The sequence below is a fragment of the Hesperophylax consimilis genome, chromosome 21 (assembly GCF_061612785.1).
Source record: "Hesperophylax consimilis isolate HC1 chromosome 21, BYU_Hcon_1.0, whole genome shotgun sequence".
In the NCBI taxonomy this organism is placed as follows: Eukaryota; Metazoa; Arthropoda; class Insecta; order Trichoptera; family Limnephilidae; genus Hesperophylax; species Hesperophylax consimilis.
This window is the reverse complement of record NC_142856.1, coordinates 2,785,641-2,805,713: the sequence shown is the minus strand read 5'-3', so window position 1 is coordinate 2,805,713 and position 20,073 is coordinate 2,785,641. Positions and strand designations below refer to the sequence as shown.

Below are 20,073 nucleotides of genomic sequence, written 5' to 3'. Positions count from 1 at the left end.
CTGTATTTAACAACGTGATCGGGTTCTTCTTTCAATTGGTGGAGATAGACCGGATATTTTATGATGATTGGAAGATTAAGCGTTGGCAACGCATTATTTTTTAATCCCAAAAGTATCGTATTTTTGATTTCAATCGCGAAATGGCACACACAAACAAACGTATTTCTTGCTGCTTCTTCCTAGCACTGGATTATCGAATCCATTTGAGCAATCTTTAACACAACACGGCATTAATTTATCACCTTGAAGAATTCTAGCACGCAACATTATTTTTAGATGGGTGAAAGAAAATTCAAAATATTTACGCTAAAACCTTCAACTTACTTCAATCTGCGAAATGACGTCTTGGAAATTACCGTTATTTTTTTATCGGAGCATAACACATGCTTAGCTTCTCTTTCTGTTACACGAGTCGCTACGGTAGAGAGCGAGAGATCAAGATACAATTTTTGCTCTGAGCCAATGAGATCTGAGCTTTCAGCCACAACAGCTTTGTCTATAAGAATTTGGGTTGAGGATAACTCCTCCCATCAGGGTTACAAGGTTATGCGAGAGTTATACGCCCCTGCACTCACACGTCCGCCACTCCTGGACATTGACTCCCAGATTCCTACCCACCCCTCATGCCCTTTTCCTTCCCAGAACTGCCTCTCCTTCCTTTTCATAAAAATACCATACACACACCATCTCCAAAGATGACAGCATAAATAAACCACTCACTAAATCGATATCTTCGGGCTTTTCGTATGAAACAAATTGGTACTAAAAAACCATAGATATTCCAATATATAGACTGTATATTCTCATTCGGAGCCTACTTATTACATTATAATGGGACTGGGACACGGTCAAGCGGCTTGATCGCAAGCACGTAGTTTTTTGTCTATTGTTGTCTATTGTTGTCTATTATTGTCTATGCTTAGCGGCTTGACAGCCCGCATCAAGCCTCTCCGTCAAGCATGGCCACGCCTTCCTGTGATTTCGTGGTGGTCTATGTATTGTACTTCTATGCCTTCCTGTCATTTCGTGACTCGCGGCAAAATGGAATCTGTCAAAGACAAAGCGTTCTTGGCTCTTACGTTAGCTTTATGTTTGAATAAAATAATAAAAAGAAACGAATTTGGTGTCAAGAATGGTACAAGTTAAGGTACCGCTTTACCCATGAGCATTTGCAAAGTGTATTACAGGCTACAGCTATTTTTTGTATGAATATCTTGTGCGGTATTCATACAAAAAATATGTTTTCTCCATTGAAAATTCAGAAAATTATTTATTCTACAGTTTGATTATTAATGACCTTGAAAACCGCTGTCATAATTATTAAAAAATACTAAAATACTTCCAAAATTTTTAAATTAGATGGATTTCTACAAATTGAACACAAAAACAATAACTAAGTACCTATTTTATAACAATTTTATTCAATTTATATCATTGTTTATGATACGTGATATTTATTTGTCTATTGTCGTTTGTCTATTCCCACAAAAATATAAATTCGCATCAAGCCTCGCCGCAAGCACGTAGAATTGCGCAATGCTTGCAAGCCAGCTTCGGTACACGGTCAAAATGCTTGACACAAAGTGCCATAGACAATAAACTACGTGCTTGCGATCAAGCCGCTTGACCGTGTCCACATCCCATTACACTATTTGCATACACTAATGAAAAACTCTGATATTTTATTCTATAGACTTTCAGAGTTTTTCATTGGTAGATATAGTTTGGAAACAATATGTCACAATATTCTCGGTTCCAATTTTCGATCGGAGTTATGCCCCTCTGGATGACAGGCTCCTGTGTAGAGCTAATGTAAAAAAGGAGGTTAATAAGTAGCTTGGTGTTGCCACAGTAAAGTAATTTTTAATGGATTTCTTATGCCAAGCTTCATTCTATAGTGAAATCATTAACATTCTAAAATATATTTTTTAAATTTGAGTATCTTAAAAAAATACAAACAAATTTTCCAGGTTACCAGTTCTCCTATTACCACGGTTGTAAGCGAAACGTATAGTTTGTGCAAAGATGGAGGACTTGCAGAGCATTTAATCCGCCACGTCTGGGTGTATCAATGTTTTGCAATGTAATATTGTAAGAACTTTTGAGTGTGACTTACTGGGCCACGAGGAAGAACCGATCTGAAATTGATTTGGAAATTCGCGCCTTATCTGAGTTGTCTCCTTGCGTTGGCAACATCGCTACTGCACACACATGTAAGTACGGAAACGTATTATTTCTTCATTTTCCATGATATATATTTTATCACTGTCTGTGCGACTCTTTATAATTAACATTCTAAGAATAGAACGGGAACGCTCTTGTACCTAACTTCACGGCAATGAAACAGTAAACAAATATTGTTGTTTTTGACAGTCCTGTCAAAATCGTTTATTTGGCGCGGGCCATGAATGTCGTGTTTTAGGTGCAGTCGAGTGTCGTGATTTTTATTTAATATTCAATAAGCGTAGCCGTTATATATTGAATTCTACGTTGATTTCTTATTTCGATTAATTCGTTTAACAATGTCGTCGCCTACGCAAGTGGTAATTTTCTATTTTTCATTTATAATTTATCTAAAGAAATGCATTTTTTATTTCGGCTTTGCGGACAAAGAAAATTTTCTTTATTTGGAATGCTTCCAAATGAAATGCTTTTAGAAATTTAATAACCACGAGGCGATTTTTCCTACGCCTAATTTTAATGATGATTATTTGTGATAATTTACTTCAGACAAATAAAAACAGTTTTCTTATTGCTTCAATTTTGAAAACACGTAACTTTGTTTATCCTAAAATTCTTATGGAACAAACGGATTCCTTTGTTTATAACATGTCCATTCCGAAAGGAATCGTCACATTATCTGATATGTCATTGTTGTTTTCGTAAAATTAAAATTCTAAAAATGTTAAATTAAAAATATGATATTTACGGAAATGTAAGTACGCATTTGCTTAGTTTGTCAAAAATACATTTTCGTTCGATGTTGTTTTTCGTGATACGCGAAAATTTGTGAAAACTAGTATTTACGAATTAAAATTAGATAATAGAATTAAAAATAATTTTAATATTCCATAGCATATTATATTTAATTTAAATAAAAAATTGAAAAACAAAGTGGTCATATTGACAAAACGTCAAAATTCGCACAACCAATTCATGCTGGCAGATTCCAGTTTTCACACGTATTTTTCTAACTGAAAACATATTTAATGAAAAATTCTTCAAAATATTTTAGTATATGTGAAAACGTGATGCTAAAATGTCTTATTTTGAATTAGTGGACATAGCTCAATATTTAGTAGTAATTTATTTACTGTTCTTAGTGATGCATTTTCAAGTTGTAAAACATTTTTTTCAGCTGAAAAGTGTGGGGCCGAAACTTGTGCCTTTCTTCAAAACGGTGGCTATTTATTTTGTGATCTTCACTCCCTTTGAGAATCCTTCACTATGGTCCATGTTCATCAAAGTTCTTCCAATGCTAAGCCTCATCTTGTTTGTGTCTTTGCACGGCGTCGGATTAAAGGAAGAGTAAGTTATTTATTTATTATAAAATATTAGAATTATTTACAGATAAAAAACTATATTTCACGAAACACTGTTACTTGAAGTTTGAAAGTACCATTATATTTTTAGTTGAATTCGTTTCATATAGGACTGTACTGTTTGTATATATTTCCTCCAAGGTCCGTGTCTGTACCGTTTTAGAGCAGATATAAACATTGTAATACTTTTAAACACTTTATAATGGCTTATTTGTGTTCTAAACTGAATTAAAGTAAAATAAAGTGTTATTTACAAAGTAACAGGTCTTCATTGTATGTTTATTTAAACCCTTTATAAGGGATTATTTGTGCTCTAAACTGAATTCAACTGTTATTTTCAAGTATTATTTACAGAGGAAAAGGCCTTCATTTTATATTTAGAAACACTTTATCAGGTCTTATTTGTGAACTATGTGTTTGTCTAATTTGTGAACTATCTGTTTGTCTAACTATTTGTGAACTGTCTTATTTCTTAACTAAAATAAAATGTGATTTACAGAGTAACAGGTATTCATTATATATTTATTTAAACACTTTATAAGGCCTTATTTGTGTTCTAAACTGAATTCAACTAAAATAAAGTGTGATTTACAGAGTAACAGGTATTCATTATATATTTATTTAAACACTTTAAAAGGCCTTATTTGTGTTCCAAACTGAATTCAACTAAAATAAAGTGTGATTTACAGAGTAACAGGTATTCATTATATATTTATTTGAACACTTTATAAGGCCTTATTTGTGTTCTAAACTGAATTCAACTAAAATAAAGTGTGATTTACAGAGTAACAGGTATTCATTATATATTTATTTAAACACTTTAAAAGGCCTTATTTGTGTTCCAAACTGAATTCAACTAAAATAAAGTGTGATTTACAGAGTAACAGGTATTCATTATATATTTATTTGAACACTTTATAAGGCCTTATTTGTGTTCTAAACTGAATTCAACTAAAATAAAGTGTGATTTTCAGAGTAACAGGTATTCATTATATATTTATTTAAACACTTTAAAGGGCCTTATTTGTGTTCTAAACTGAATTCAACTAAAATAAAGTGTGATTTACAGAGTAACAGGTATTCATTATATATTTATTTAAACACTTTATAAGGCCTCATTTGTGTTCTAAACTGAATTCAACTAAAATAAAGTGTGATTTACAAAGTAACAGGTATTCATTATATATTTATTTAAACACTTTATAAGGCCTCATTTGTGTTCTAAACTGAATTCAACTAAAATAAAGAGTGATTTACAGAGTAACAGGTATTCATTATATATTTATTTAAACACTTTATCAGCTCTTATTTGTGTTCTAAACTAAAATAAAGAGTGATTTACAGAGTAACAGGTATTCATTATATATTTATTTAAACACTTTATCAGCTCTTATTTGTGTTCTAAACTGAATTCAACTAAAATAAAGTGTGATTTACAGAGTAACAGGTATTCATTATATATTTATTTAAACACTTTATAAGGCCTTATTTGTGTTCTAAACTGAATTCAACTAAAATAAAGTGTGATTTACAGAGTAACAGGTATTCATTATATATTTATTTAAACACTTTATAAGGCCTTATTTGTGTTATAAACTGAATTCAACTAAAATAAAATGTTATTAAGAAAGTAACAAGCTTTCATTTTATGTTTATTTAAACAGTTTACAAATAATAACAACACTTGGATGATTTGTGTAGCGCCGTTTTTGTGCAAAATCACCCCACCGGCACTGTTTTCCCATATAGGCAGGTGCCTACCTATATTAGTTCGTAGTATAAAGGTGTGTTTATTGTCAGTTAGGAATTTCTTCAGACAAACTCAAATTATAAATGGGAACAAAAAATAAAATTATGTTACTGTTTTTGAAACTGTCAGTATTCAGTAAATTAAAAGCAGAGTCTAATACAACCATAATTAAATTCAATTCGATTCCTTGTGATTATATCCATCTTTATCTTATTTTTCTAATCATAAAAATTTCATAGCAATAGTCTTTTCACTAAAATAAAAAAATAATTTAACCATCCATTTTAAAATGTCTAAAAATAAAATGGTTTGAATGAGGATTTGACCTTCCTCCCCAGGGACTGGAGTCACCCGATTGGGCAGGACCGACATTTATTTCGTATATTAACTGCTGTAATGTAAGACAGATGTGTATATGTCCGCGTGTGTGTTCGTGATTGACACCAAATAAATACATTTCTTTACATGTAAAGTTTTACAGATTAATGAACCGTCAAAAAGACAAAAAGTTTTTTCACAGCAATTTCACATAAGTCTGCCTGTAAGTCTAAAACTCGGAAGCATTTATATACTCTATTGGATTGATCGCGCAGATGGTGTATGAACTCGTATGTGGCAGAGTTCGAACTCTCAATAAATTAAATAATTATTGTTATTGTTGAATACATTATTATTTGTCTTTGATTATTGATAATTAATATGTATATTTTTATACAGATTTTATTGAGATACAAGTTTAAAGTATTAAATGCAGATTATTATTGAGGTACAAGTTTAAAGTATTGTGTATGTAAACCTTCTGGAAGAAATTCTCTATATGATAGTGAAAACTCCATCAAAATCCGTTGCGTAGTTTAGAAGAACTAAGCGTACAAACAGACAGACGCGGATAGCGAATTTATTTTATATTATTTAAAGATTAGAGAGGCATTATCATCTAATAACAACATTCCGTAAAACAAACAATGTTTTTGTAATGCGAAGGAACTTACGAATCTTGACACGACATTATGTAGAAAATTAGCAATGCCTTATTAGCATGAGTTTTATGAGTAATTAATTTCAATTAACGTTTAACCTCAGTGTGAAACAAGGTAATTTGTGTTTTTCGTACACATGAATGTGTTGTTATTCTCGTAATAAAAAAAATAATGGCAAAGAATTCAATGTTGCATTTCAGAACAATAAATGTTTACAAAAGTTGTTGCCAATTAGAATCTACCAAGTTTTATATGAAATTTATCTCTTCTCTGTGTCTATTATTATTAATTAGCTGACTTCTACCCGGCATTACTCGGGGACTTATAGATTTTTTGGAAGTCATGTTTTGAAATTGTGATGAAGTTGACAATTCCTTAGTACATTATTTTGATGTATCTTATAGGGTTTAGACAGCGTAAGCAATATAAGAATGATAGTCCTTCTAAACTCACTAGCCACTGACATCGACATTTTCCACCTGAGCATTAATAAATTTTAATCGCTAATTAGGCAATTATGATTGTGTATTTGTATAATGTATCTTCGTTATTGGAATTTTTTATTCTGTAAATATGCATTTAAAATATAAATAAATAATCGCCCGAAAATATTATTTACGTCTTGCTCGGAGACTTGAAGTTTAAAGTTTTGAAGTTTTGCTATTTTGATTAATCTTTATAACGAATTGGTGTACATTATGAATACCAAAAAAAATGTCTTAGATAATTTGAAGGTTTTCTCTTGAGTAGAATACAAATAAAAAAATAAATTGCACAGTAAAAAATATAAATGTAAACTATTAATTTTTTTTCTTTTAATAGAAATGTATGAACGCGTAAAGGAATCAACTTAAAAAATACAGTAATCCTTTTTACAAATTATGAAGAGAAGTGGACCCAAAACGGATCCCTGGGGTACCCCTGAAGAAAGTGTTGCGAAGTTGGACAATTTATTTCCAACCCTCACGGCTTGTAAGCGATTGGATAGATAGGACGTATAGGACCGTAGCATATTATTTTGATGTATCTCATAAGGTTTAGCCAGCATTATCAATGTAGTGCTCGAAAAAATATTTTTACGACTTGATTATAAAACATCGACTTTTCTCTACGTTCTATAAATAAAAGATGCAAGTATTATATACATAAACCTTCCGGAAAGAATTCTCTAAATGATAGTGAAAACCGTATCTAAATCCGTTGCGCAGTTTATAAAAACTAAGCGCACAAACGGACAGACGCGGATAGCGACTTTATTTTATATTATTTATAGATTTCTACAATTTTAAAATTGTCCAATTATTTCTTTGAAATCTTTTACATCAATACATATTTGATTTCACACTTCAACATACAATAATCAAAATCTGAGAATTTATCTTTGTTTTGCAAACATGCTAAATAAATACAAAGCAAACTTAACATTGTTTTGTTCTGACCAGTAATGCAATGTGTGCCTCCTTTTCATCCACCAAAATATAACACTCCTTCCTCCTACTGAATCATTATAAAGAAGCCTCTTTTGTGTGTTGATTATTTTCCATTCTTGTTGAAATCACTTCCCAACAAAGCCATCTCAGTTTTATAAATCTTGTTATTGATGATTCTACAAACATTGTCCATCAGGAGACCATTTTCTTTTATGTCTCCAAACTTCAGGAATTCCTCTCAAAAATATCCAGTACCCTTTAGTTATTTTTCGTTATGAGTTTGGATTTAAGTCTTCTTGAGAGGAGTCTCTTTATTTGAAGTCATCGTCTTTATTCACAATCTTGGCCAGCATTTAGCATTTGCATTTTTATAGTTATGGTTTTATTTTCACTTATGGACACACATTAGTTAATATGTCTACTATAATATATTTTTTTACCATGTTATCTAACATGCACCGTAATATGGGGCGACATTTGAATCGTGGGGCGACTTTGATAATGGTGGATATCTGTAATTTTTCTCGCATTTTTTTCGTTTCTAGTTATATTCAAACATAATCGGTTGAATTGGGAAGCTGTTTCTTGTTATATTCAAAAATAGTCGGTTAAATTGGGAAGCTGTTTCTAGTTATATTCAAACATAGTCGGTTGAATTGGGAAGCTGTTTCTTGTTATATTCAAACATAGTCGGTTAAATTGGGAAGCTGTTTTTAGTTATTTTCAAATATGTCGGTTGAATTGGGAAGCTGTTTCTTGTTAGGTATATTCAAACATAGACGGTTAAATTGGGAAGCTGTTTCTAGTTATTTTCAAACATGTCGGTGGAATTGGGAAGCTGTTTCTAGTTATATTCAAACATAGTCGGTTAAATTGGGAAGCTGTTTCTAGTTATATTCAAACATAGTCGGTTAAATTGGGAAGCTGTTTCTAGTTATATTCAAACATAGTCGGTTGAATTGGGAAGCTGTAGCAGAGAGAATATATTTCGATAGTTTAAACACGTGTAACAAATAAATATGACATAAAATTTCGTACAGAAATGTTTTTATAAAAAAGTTATTTAGTTTCAAAATTAAAAAATTAACAACGTCTGATTGATTTTTTTAGTCACTTGTTCGGAGACCATCTCATATTGTTTCCTCTTTTTAACTCTGTAATATTTGCAGGTACACCTTCTCCCGTCGAATCTTGGTTGGTTTGATCTTCTCAACGTTTGGAGATGCATTTTTAGTGTGGAATGACTTCTTTATACTCGGAATGGCTTCCTTTGGCACTGCCCACATCTGCTACATGAAGGCTTTCGGATTAAACAACCTTAACACGAAAACTGGATTTGTGCTATTCACCCTCTCTTCATTTGGTAAGTTTTAATATTGCATTGCAACAATCTATTGTAAATCTTTCAGTGGTAAGTTCTTAAAGAGGTGAAATATTACGCTATAAGTTCGAAGCGTTTTATATAACTCCATATTGCTCGCCATACAATCCTTTACAGACCTGTCACACCTTAAAAGATGATGTGGTATAATTGTGTGATCTGCTAACTAGGCTATATTTGAAAAAAATGTGCTCAGAACAATTTACGGAGCGCCGTAATTACGCGGCTGTCATCTGTCAAAGTGACAGATCCCATACAAATAAATGATATTCCGCGGCAGTCCCCTAATTGATCTGACCCCCTCTCCTCACTAAGATTGTAGCGTAGTGTGTAACCCCAACATATAATATAGAGCACTAAAAAATACATATACGAAAAATACGCTACTTCAAATCCACAAAGATCTGTATAAGAAGTCACACCATGCCATGGTTCGTGTCGAGAGCAATAGGCAAAATACAATGGGTCGCTTATGGACTCCATTAATGCATACCAGTTTTGCACAACACTATTACACGTACACTGGAGTGGTATGGTTTAATAAATTAACGACAGAGATGAGATTAGAACCGAACTTTAATAAATTTAAAAATAAAATTAAATTCACTACAATAAATAATTTAACGAATTAGAATGACGATGATATCTCACTATATTATTTTATAAATTATTGTATAAAAAAACTAAAATCTCTTCACTTTATATGTTTTTATGATTCTTTTTTTCTTCTATTTACATAATGCATGTTAAGTTTTTATTATTTTCCCTTTACACACGAGTTTTAGACTCTTGTAAAGGTAAACATGTTAATTTTTATTGAAATATGTTCTTACTATGTAAATTTAAACATCATACTGTATTTTATAAAATAAATAAAAAATATTAAAAAAAAAAAAGTAATGGTTACCAAAGTTTTTAGGGGATTAAAGAGGAGATGAGTATAATAAAACGTGTTGAAATTTGGTTATTGTCCAACAAAATGCGGTCATGCATTATCGCAAGAATCACATGCGTTGTGACGTTAGAATTGTCCTGTTCATATCTGGTCATCACTGACATAGCCATGCAATTTCAAATAATTTTCTGAACTGTTTGATGCGTTTTATTTTGTGATCTAAATTCATCTTTTTTTTTATTAGTATAAAAATCAAACTTTTACTATAATTCATCTATTTTAAAACTAAAAAAAGGTTTTACTGCGGATTGAACCTTTCTACACAGGAACTGGAGTTGACAGCTCTACCACACTCGCAAAATGCCGATTAAATTTCAATTAAATTATATACGATACTCAAGCGGGATAATTTGTTTTATTATTTATGCAGGACAGTTCATATTGTTACGCACAACTAAGAACTAATGTTTTGTGATTTTTTTAAAACCATATCTGTTTGCCATAGCTGGTTTTTCACTACTTGTATTTAAACCATTATTTTCTACATATTATGTCAACCCCTTCATTCTTATTTATTAAAAATATGTATCAGGAAACCTATCAATTCATTCGTTAAGGGCCTGCAATCCCGTTTTAACCGGATTATGAATAATTTGACGAGATTATTAATAAATTGGCAATACTCATTTTTCTCTGTGTATTTTCTTCAATTCTGATCACCAGGGCAATACTGAGAGTACTTATCTTCCATTATGGAAAAAAGGTGCAAAAATGCAACATTTCAGTTTATTTAAATTCTATACGTGAAAATGACTTATATAAAAATATAAATATATTGGTTAGTAGTTAATTATTTTTTAATGAGAAACTAATGTTTATAGGACAAGGTTTTTATGCATAGCACGAAGGATAAAATCTAATAAAAAATAAATGATTTCAAAACGGAGTTGAGCAAAGGACTCCATGGACAGATAACAGTGACGGACGGAAAGCAACTCGATCCGCTTGTTATAATAAAAGGACTGATAAAAGGTGCCTCCGACGAAGACTTACTCAAGTCACTTCAAAATCAAAATAAAGGGTGTGAAATAGATTTCACACAAAATTTAAGAATCAAATATAAAAAAAACCATAGAAACAAACTTCTGTGTAACGTTGTCCTAGAAGCGTCCCCTACAAACTGGAAATCCTTGGTAAACGCTGGACGAATAAACGTCGGATACCAACGGCTTGTGGTCGAAGACCAATCACCGCTGATGCAATGCTATCAGTGCCTAGGTTTTGGTCACACCCAACGCTTCTGTACAGAGAAGCTAACTTGTTTTCACTGTGGCGAATGTCATAAATATGACATATGTCCCAACAAGGCGAAAGAGCCAACATGTTCAAATTGCAGTGGAGGTACGAGAAACCACCGGGCAACAAATCCAGAGTGCCCACTCTGGAAGCTAATGGATGAGCGCTTCAGAGAAAGGGTAGACTACGTGGGCCACTGTTAAAGGCAACATAAAGGAAAAAAAATGTTTCAATATACAAGAATACACTACTATAAATTCCTGTATGCGTATTATGTACATGAACGCTAGAAGCATCAGAAACAAAATAGACGAAATCGAAGAAACCCTCAAAAACATTACACAAACAGTACATATTCTCGTGATTACGGAAACCTGGCTACGTAAAGGAGAGGAAACTTTTTTCAATATTGCTGACTATTCTGGAATCTTTGCTTCCCGCGAGATGGACCGAGGAGGAGGGGTCGCCATCTACATGCATAATACACTCAACAGTAAGAAGATCGAAAAATGCTGCAGCGAAAATACCTTTCTAGGAATTACAGTCACGTCAAAAAGTATTAAACCTCTAAATTTGTATGTTTTTTACCGTAGGCCGAACTCAAATATAACAGATTTCTTTGAATCTTTCGAAATAATATTAAACAATAACAAACAAGACACATTACTTTTTGGAGATTTCAATATCGATATCTCAAAAGACACTGATACTACACGAAGATATATTCACACCTTGAAATCATATAACTTTTATCTATGTAACACAATGTTTCCCACAAGGGTAACTAATAACACTAGCTCGTTGATAGATCACATCATTACAAATAGGACAAATGTTTCCGGCACAATTTCAAACATTGATGATCCCCTTAGTGACCACAATATACTTATATTGGATTATGAAAATTCCTTGAAAAACCTTTCCAATAACAGATCCGCAATAAACCTCACAAATGCTTACAAAATAAATTATCAAAAATTAAATACTTCACTTAAAACTTGTAAATTTGATCATTCGTCTGATGATGTAAACAAAAATTATAATAATTTCGCTGACTATCTCCAGAATGCTATAAATTCAAGCAAAACAAAAGTAAAAACAAATACAGGCGACAAAAGACTGAACAATACTCCATGGTTTGATGCTGAACTTGATACACTTATTAAAAAACGAAATAGTATATTTAAACTTTGGAAACAAAATCAAGAAAGTATTCCTTTGACAATAGAAAAAAATAAAGCTCGTAATACTGTCACCAACTATAGAAGATACATTAAATCTAAATATTATACGAAATTGATTAATGAAAACATTAATAAGCCACAACGAACATGGAAAACAATCAATTCCATTCTATCAAATAGCTCGCGAAACCCAACAATAGCTTGTAAATCTCTAGTCATAAATGACAAAGAAGTAAAGGGACCAAAAGAGATTGCAACTGCATTTAACACATTTTTTCTCTCAGTTGGGGAAAGTTTAGCATCAGTCATAAAATCTTCAAAAACTGATGTAAATACGATCTACACGGAACCTCAAGCAAAACAATCTTTTAACATGATCAGGACAAATAAAAAGGAAATCTTACGGATCATATCTAACCTTAAGTCTAAAGCAGCAGCTGGTTCCGATGGTGTAACCTCTCTCCTTCTCAAAAACTGCAAGGGTGAACTGGTGGATGACCTCGTTTACTTAATAAATCTCTCTTTATCAAAGGGTATATTTCCAGATAAACTAAAAATTGCAAAAATTATTCCTGTACATAAAGATGAATGTAAAAAAAATGTCCAAAATTATCGTCCAATCTCTATACTTCCAGCTATCTCTAAAATTTTTGAAAGTGTCATTAAAGAAAGACTATTGAAATATCTCGAAAACAACAAAATTCTCACGTCAAAACAATATGGTTTCAGACGACGATCTAACACTAAATGTGCAGCCTTCGATTTTATATCAAATCTGCAGAAACATATAGATGACGGTGATTTTACGGCGGCAATATTTATTGATCTAAAGAAGGCGTTTGACACGGTGGATCATAACGTATTGATCGAAAAACTGAAGCATTTGGGTATTGTTGGTACACCTCTGGAGCTTTTCCGATCTTATTTATCAAATCGTTTTTCGGCAGTAGAATTTGGAGGAGAAATGAGTGAATTAGGTAAAATAACATGTGGAGTACCACAGGGATCAATTCTTGGACCGTTGCTATTCCTAATCTACGTGAATGACATAACAAAGTGGGGTATTAAAGGAACTATACAACTTTATGCTGACGATACGGTAATTTTTTACAATAAACTGAACCTAGCGGAGCTTGAAACGGAGATGAATGCTGATATTTCCCATCTCACAAACTGGTTGAGAATAAACAAACTAACTCTTAACGTAAAAAAAACCCATTATATACTTTTCGGTAACAAGAAAAATTTCAGCCTCGATATTAAAATTGGAGACAACTGCCTCGAAAAGAAAATGAACACAAAATATTTGGGTCTGATCGTAGATTCCCAACTCACGTGGGATCTCCATATAAATCATATAAAAGAGAAAATTACCCCTATAACTGGTGTACTATATAGGCTTCAAGGGTTACTACCCATTCCTTTACTAACTTCAGTATACTATGCCATGGTACATTCACACCTTTCCTATCTCTGCTGTATCTGGGGTTTTGCCTCAAAGAAATTGATAGCTGACCTGCAGGTGGCTCAAAACCGAGCTCTCAGAAATGTGTTTGAACTTCCATGGGACACTCATGTTAGGGACATCTATTCAGTTTCTGGTATCCTTCCAATTACAATCCTTCCTAAATATGAAATCACAAGCACGATCCTACAAATTACCCAAAAATCAACTCACACCAACATCAAGCCACTTTACAATCAAGACATCCACAACCACAATACTCGAAATAACAATAAAATCCGCATTCCTCAAACACACACTACAAAATATGGGTTAAAATCACTGAACTATATTGCCTATACACTATATAATTCGCTTCCAGATATGTACAAACACATCCACCACAATAAAAAATTGCAAAGCAATGCTTTAAAAGAATATTTTTTAACTACATTTAAAAATGAAAATATGTAACTGTGTTGTCATTTCTTGTTGTATCTTATCCATGTTTTTTTTTTCTTTCTGTACTTGTTTTCTATTGTTGTTTGTTCTACTTAACGTGTCATTATTTTAATTTTTAATTTTTATGCTGTATTGAATGTGAAACTTATATTTGATATCAAAATACCGTTGTAAAATTGTTCCTACTACCTCCTACATATGAATTGTAAGTTCCTCCTGTCCTAAAATGAGTTCTGTTACTCATCGGGATTGCTCTAGCAAGAAATAAACACAATAAAAAAAAAATAAAAAAATAAAAAAAATATATCGATTGAAGTACTTGTACATATTGAATTATTCGGCGGGTTGGGAATAAGCCGACGTAGCTCAGTTATCCAGAGCACTTGACTGGACATCAGAAGGTGCGGGTTCAATTCGGGGGCGGGAATTTATAAAATAATTAATAAATTAATAAATTATTTATCGGCGATTTATTTTTACTCGCTAGATATTTTCAATTTGTATGGATATTTCAGGCGAGTATGCTTATAATAATTTCTTATTGTTAGTAGTTAGTGATTTGGCAATTAATGCGTTTTTTAGTAAATTTGATTTCAGTAAAAAACATATTTATAACCTTTTGCCACTTCTAAAAATAATATCAAATCTGAGTGGGTTTTGTAAAAATCTTTACAAAAATACAGATTAACATTTCTTTTGTGTTTTTGTGACCACAATAGCTTATCTTGAATTTGAAGATATGCAATTCTCACTAACACAGTAGTGTTAACCTTGCTATTGAGATTGTTTGGAAAGTTCATTGCTTTTAAGAATGATTAAAGAAATAAATATGATTACAATTTATTAACAAAGATGTGAATTTTGAATTGAGATATGATTTACAGATGACATTCTTTGATCAACACAACTTATTAGGCTCATCTGTTAATGTAATTGCATTAGAATATACTTAGTACGTATTTGTTATTCTTCGTACCTACTGTAAATCTCTTCTTTTTGCAAATACATTATTATTGGTAATTTCTTATACTCGTATACATCGTCCGGGATGTCATAGCATACACAAGTACTGGTGAAATCTCATAGACAATAAACCCTAGTGGGTACACTAGTACGCATTATACATCAATTTATACGCACATCTCATGCACACATATGGACAAACATACGAACACTGTAGTGGGATAATATTGTTGTTCATTGTCCTATCACTTTTCTGTGCACATTATGCAATCAGTCGCTTTCAATAACCAGCACTGTTCGTCTATAAAAACCGCTCCCGCGCGATCTTATCATTCCAACCGCTCGCTGAAACATATTGAACATATGAACTGATTTACGTACGTACATTTTACATCCGCACACGTCTCGTGCAAAACAGCATTGTGTTCAGTGCCACCGCTGTGATACCTGAGGAGGATAGACAGCAAGAAAACGAGTGCCCTTTTTCTAATGGTGAGTCCTTCCTTATCCATACAACATATTATCTTTTTTTTAAATTTTAAATTTAATTACTTTTTTTTTAATTTAATTACCACTGCACATATGTCTTATGTGCAGTTGTAATTAAATTACACTAACATTCAAGGTCCTTCTACAAACATTTTTTACACTCCTTAAAAACATACCATAACACATTTTACACACCACCTAGTTTATATATGTATATTTTTAACATTTATATTAATTAAATAATATGGTAAATGTACATATGTATATATAATATATATAACCAATCGTTCGAGTAGTTACCCCCCCTTTTAGAGGCTTTTACATTGAATAGTAAAAACTATTCAATAGGTACACATTTATTTTACATAACTAAACTGCCTCAGCAACAATCTTTTTTATTTACTAAGTGATACAAAAGATGTCCACTGACTCGTTATAATCATTTATTTCAATGAAGACTTGACAATGAGGAATACATCAGTCCGAGAATAATATATATATATTTTTTTTATTTATATAAGATAATGTGTCCTTACTGGGGTACCCCGTTCTAAGGACACATTGTACATGGTTGTGTGTTTGAAGTAGTATAAGTACATATGTTAAAATACAATATAGAAAATTAAAAAACAATATTTAGAGAAATAATAGAACATAATACAAGCTTTAGTCTTTGTTGGGTTGCAAAATTATATCTATATTCATCCTTCCCTTATCCATAATCCATTTCTTAATGTTTGTTTTGAAGTCAGTTATTTTTTTTAATGTTTTTTATTTCAAAAGGGAGGACATTAAATAATTTTATAGAATAATACTGCATATTTCTTTGTCCAAAAGTTGTTTTAGTTGTAGGTTGGTGTAACATATTATGTTGTAATGTGGATCTTGTGAGTCTGTCTGAGTTTGTCTGTGTAAAGTTGTCCTGGTTTTTGAATGCGTAAATTAGTATAACTTTTGCGTATAATTGTTTTGGTGTCATTACATTCAGGGTTTTAAAAACATAGTCGGTAGGAGATTTGATGTGGATCTTAAGTATAATTTTTAGAATTGCCTTTTGTGTTATGAGGACTGGTTTTATAGTGGAATCGCATGAGCTTCCCCATCCGATAAGACCATATTGTAGTTGAGATTGGGCTAGTGCGTAGTAAATTTGAATTAGTTGTTCTTTATCTAAAATGTTTCTTATTGTTTTGAAGAAATAGGTTAGTTTTTTAATTTGTTGCTCACATTTTCTATTTGGGAGTTCCAATTTAAGTTTTGATCAATAATTATCCCAAGGTATTTTATTGTTTGAATTTCAATCAATTTTGGGCAGTTGCAAGGAATTTCATGGTTCGCGGTTAAACAGTTTTTATGAATATGTTATATTTTTTTATATGTTTACAAATTCGTTTTTTAGGTAAATAAAAATGTTTAATAAAAACTGGAAGCCAAAACTACGCTTCGACGCATTTTAAAAGACATAAAATAAATTATAAATAATCCATTTCAAAAATACAAAAATATTTTTACAATGATACCTCCAACAACTGGAGGTATCAGTGTAAAGATGTATCTATCCAGCATCCAAGGCGTGAGGAATACCTCACCCGAGTGGATTGTGATTGACGCTAATGGAATATATGATGAGAGCGGGTGAGGAATCTGTGAGAATAATAGGGACTAGTGTGAAGCATTCAGTAGGAGATTCGACTGAGATCTATTAAAGAAGAAGAAGAACCGTTTATACGCCCATACAAAAATATAACGTACCGTTGATACGTCCATACAAAAATATAACCTACCGTTGATACGGCCATACAAAAATATAACCTATAGTTGATACGGCCATACAAAAATATAATCTACCGTTGATACGCCCTTACAAAAATAGAACCTATCGTTGATACGCCCATACAAAAATATAACCTACCGTTGATACGCCCATACAAAAATATAACCTGCCGTTGATAAGTCCATACAAAAAATGCAATACCATAATATCTAAGCAAAATTTTTGATAAGGAATATCAAAATTAATTAAAGGAAATTATTTAATATAACTGGGTCCTACTCAGAAACATTAAAATACGAGTACATTGTAAGATAATAATGTATATTTTACATTTTATAGCTACCTAGTTATCATATTTTTATTTACAAGTAGGTATGTAGATTTTTCAGTTTTCTATAACACATGTCGCAGGTAAAAGTATTGATTTATGAAAATCTGATGATACACAGAGAATAAGAATAAAAAAAACGAAAAACCGTTTTGGGTTGATATTTGTCTTATCGAAAACGCTCCTCGAATCAATTGTCGCTCTTGTGAAGGCCGTTTTAATAAAAATCCGTAAATTTGATTAAAAAAGGCATTAAATTTTTTTTAAACAATAATCCACTAAATTTTATCCAGTAATAACTATTGTAAATATATTTAATAATCTAAGTAAACATGGTAATGCAACACATGATGCATTTTTTTTAAAATCTGTGTGTTTTATCACTTAAACTTAAGTATGGTTTATCACTTAAGAGGGAACTTACCGCAAATGGTAATCGCACATAGGTATATAGGACTTATCGCAGCGAATATTGATACGAACATAGTACTCACACAGATGAATGACATATGTACATCATCTTTGAAACTTGTTATACTACTTCAGAACTACTTTCATCACTTTTCCATGACTTTATATAACTTTTTAAAGATGTGATGAATTATCATTTTGATGATTTATCTGGTCACCATTATCACGATGTCGGAACACGTGTTCATAAAAATGCTAACATTTTCGCATTTCGTCATTATATTATCAAGACAAATGCATGTATGAATACAAATATAAACGAATTCAAAAGCCACCTTAAAAAGTATTCCGAACAGTTGAACTGAATCATATAAAATATAAACTAATATAACAACACCCCCATACACACAAACCCTGCTTATTTATGGGGGTACATCAAATACATATATTATGTAATTAATAACTGTACTATATTCAATATTGTGTAATGTAAATCATGTAATGAACACGTGTTTCGATATATTAGGAATTTAATAAAAGTTTGTCAGGAAACGGCCTGCAATCTCGACTTTAACCGGATTATCAATAATTTGTAGAGATTCTTAATAAAATAGCAATACTCACTTTTCTCCGTGTATACAATTTATTCTTATCCTTTTCTGAATAATAACAATAAGTAGGCGCAAGCAAGACAAAGAGCTGTTTCTCAGTGACGTTTCGCAAGGATATCACTGTCGGTAGTGTATCCATATGCACCAATATACACAATCCTTGGTTTCTATTGTTTCAGTAAACTTGAATTGCGGAAACCATAATTATTATCCGTAATGCTAATTGTATTAACTGCCGATTACCGACACCATAAAATTTAATAAATATTAAAGATTACGATTGATCTAATTTGAAACAACAAAATATGAATATCCTGATCTTAAAATCATTCCAAACAAATCTAGAATCGATTAAAACCTGTATTTTATGACTTACAACTGGTCTTATTTCTTGGTTTGGTAAACCTCGTAAATTAAATAAACATATATTATGTAATTAATAACTGTACTATATTCAATATTGTGTAATGTAAATCATGTAATGAACACGTGTTTCGATATATTAGGAATTTAATAAAAGTTTGTCAGGAAACGGCCTGCAATCTCGACTTTAACCGGATTATCAATAATTTGTAGAGATTCTTAATAAAATAGCAATACTCACTTTTCTCCGTGTATACAATTTATTCTTATCCTTTTCTGAATAATAACAATAAGTAGGCGCAAGCAAGACAAAGAGCTGTTTCTCAGTGACGTTTCGCAAGGATATCACTGTCGGTAGTGTATCCATATGCACCAATATACACAATCCTTGGTTTCTATTGTTTCAGTAAACTTGAATTGCGGAAACCATAATTATTATCCGTAATGCTAATTGTATTAACTGCCGATTACCGACACCATAAAATTTAATAAATATTAAAGATTACGATTGATCTAATTTGAAACAACAAAATATGAATATCCTGATCTTAAAATCATTCCAAACAAATCTAGAATCGATTAAAACCTGTATTTTATGACTTACAACTGGTTTTATTTCTTGGTTTGGTAAACCTCGTAAATTATTGAATGTCAAATCTCACATAATAAAATATAATTCATGATCGTGACCCTGGAATATAGTATTAGATCACCGAAATATGTACATATTATTTAATATCAATATTATAATCACAAAGAAAATATTTTTG

General features: G+C 31.6%; 1 protein-coding gene across 1 annotated transcript in view; it reads left to right on the top strand.

Annotated features, from left to right (window-relative positions):
• Positions 1–2,378: 2,378 nt before the first annotated feature.
• LOC149413514 (lysoplasmalogenase TMEM86A-like) overlaps positions 2,379–20,073 on the top strand; it is a 60,459-nt gene continuing 42,764 nt past the window's right edge. Inside the window, exons 1-3 of the mRNA XM_089644750.1 lie at positions 2,379–2,543; positions 3,359–3,528; positions 8,872–9,065. Of these exons, the coding sequence (XP_089500876.1) occupies positions 2,523–2,543; positions 3,359–3,528; positions 8,872–9,065 (385 nt within the window). The 5' untranslated portion in view covers positions 2,379–2,522. The remainder of the gene's footprint in view (positions 2,544–3,358; positions 3,529–8,871; positions 9,066–20,073) is intronic.